The sequence below is a fragment of the Mycetomoellerius zeteki genome, unplaced genomic scaffold (genome assembly GCF_001594055.1).
Source record: "Mycetomoellerius zeteki isolate Tzet28-1 unplaced genomic scaffold, Tzet1.0 scaffold445, whole genome shotgun sequence".
Taxonomy (NCBI): domain Eukaryota; kingdom Metazoa; phylum Arthropoda; class Insecta; order Hymenoptera; family Formicidae; genus Mycetomoellerius; species Mycetomoellerius zeteki.
This window is the reverse complement of record NW_017257441.1, coordinates 110,001-112,195: the sequence shown is the minus strand read 5'-3', so window position 1 is coordinate 112,195 and position 2,195 is coordinate 110,001. Positions and strand designations below refer to the sequence as shown.

Below are 2,195 nucleotides of genomic sequence, written 5' to 3'. Positions count from 1 at the left end.
ACCATAGGATTTCAATGCTTTCGTTCATACTAACTTGCCGTATTAGTATGAACGAAAGCATTGAAATCCTATGGTTGAACTTTATCGGTACCGACATAAGTTAACGGTTACGGCCATTATAAATCAGGCTTAACTCAACTTTATCTTTAGCGGCAAGTGATCATGTAAGGTTAATCAAAATTTACAAGTCTGTACTTCTGTGACCACTGTGACCGATTCTATATCATTTCTGTACAGCTTTGATACAAGTTAAGATGGAAATAAACGAAACAGTTAATAGAGATATTAAATTAATAACCTTAGTGGAAAGATTTCCACATTTGTGCAATCATTATAAACAAATCATTATAAACCAGAACATCAAGATTTACGGCATAAGTTTATAGTTTTTAAGTTACCGGCGTACAGTTACGGCCAATATAAATTAGGCTTTACAGTCTCTACTGCTACTGTTCATTGACTACGTTTACACGGCCTGATTTACGCCGAAGTTATAACATCGATGTTATAGAACTAGCCAATCATAGCTATTCTTTTGAAGAATGGAATAACTGTGATTGGCCAATTTCGTAACATCGATGTTATAACTTCGGCGTAAATCGAACCGTGTAAACGTAGTCATTGTAAACCACGCATATGAATAGTCGGTTTCTAGGTCTACTCCTTAATCCACTACTGCTACTACCCATTGTAGACTACGCATAAAGTTTGTTTGCGTCACAAGCTCCAACATGTTCCAATGTGCTTCCACCATAGATCCTACTCACTCTATCAAACGCATAGGAGTGAGTAAGAGCTATGGTAAGAACATATTGAAATATGTTGGAGCATGCGACGCGAATGAATCTTACAAATGCTTCGAAGCATTTTTTTGATTGGTCAATTAGTAAAATTCTTTCTTTCGATTGATCAATCAAACGCATTGATACATTTGTAGCATCAAGTGGACTGCACCTTTAGTCGGCCGATTAGTTTAATCGGAGCTAATGAGATCGGGCTTTTATGTACGAGTATGTACTTTTTTGTCATATTTCAGGTTGTCACGAAGTAAATGCGATGCTAGGAAATTTGTTACTTAACAGTGGACTAATCTGGATACAGTGGAATAATCTGGAAATAAAAAGCAGTGTATTGCGATCAAATTTAATTAAATCTTTATTTAATTATCTTTTATAAACCATTAGTTGATAGATTATTGATGATTATTGATAGATATCTAATTGAAAATATGCTATTATATATATAATTGGAGGTATTAAATAAATTTATGGAGTATTTACGTAATAAATAATTATGAACTTAATAATGTATTAGCTAAATATTTATGTTAATAACAAATTTATATCAATTGTCGATAATGTCAGTATTCTTCAATTACCTCCGGGACCTTGGAGCCCTTTTTGTATCGCTGAAAATTTGCCTAGGGTCAACGGAATTTAATAGTATCTCATCGGTGATACTATGAAAGACCGTGTCCGATCCTGGACAAATTTTCGTGACAATCATTGGCTGCATTCAGCGGACTCAACAGTTGAGTGAGCGTTCGCTGCTATTGACGTATTCTTCTAGATCTAAAATTATGATTGGATGATCTAAAAGAATACACCAATAACTCTCACTCAACTGTTGAGTCCGCTGAATGCACCCAATAGGTGCATTTAGTACTACGACCGCTCACTGAGCGTTCAGTGAGCTCTTGAATCTGTTTAGTCTATATTTTCAGTTCTAACGAAATATGTCAATTAGATGCAAGAGCTCACTGAGCGCTCAGTGAACGATTGTAGTACTGAATGCACCCATTGTCTTAAGCTAGTGCATGAACCAATCAGAGAGCCGTATTAGCATCTTAAGACAATGGCTGCGTTCAGCAGAACGGTTGTTTTGCAACTGTTGGAAGTTTCCTTCGCGCTAATTGGATCATACTTTTAGATCTAGAAGAATGGTCCTATCTCAGCAGATAATCATAAAACGGTTGCAAAACTGTTGAGTCTGCTGAACGCAGCCATTGCTTGAGATTAAGAATGGAATATAGATTCCGGCCATTGACTAGAGGTTTGTTCACGTCGCAAGCTCCAACATGTTTCAACATGCTCATACCATAGCTACTACTCAATGGCTGCTTTCAGCAGAACGTTTGTTTTGCAACTGTTGGAAGTTTCCTTCGCGCTGATTGGATCATACTTTTAGATCTAGAA

At 36.4% G+C, this 2,195-nt stretch overlaps 1 protein-coding gene across 1 annotated transcript in view; it reads left to right on the top strand.

Moving 5' to 3' along the window:
* The window catches only part of LOC108726854 (rac GTPase-activating protein 1-like), a 7,840-nt gene extending 6,744 nt beyond the window's left edge, over positions 1 to 1,096 (top strand). The window contains exon 6 of the mRNA XM_018454643.1: positions 1,037 to 1,096. Within this exon, the coding sequence (XP_018310145.1) occupies positions 1,037 to 1,051 (15 nt within the window). The 3' untranslated portion in view covers positions 1,052 to 1,096. The remainder of the gene's footprint in view (positions 1 to 1,036) is intronic.
* The last annotated feature ends 1,099 nt before the right edge of the window (positions 1,097 to 2,195 follow it).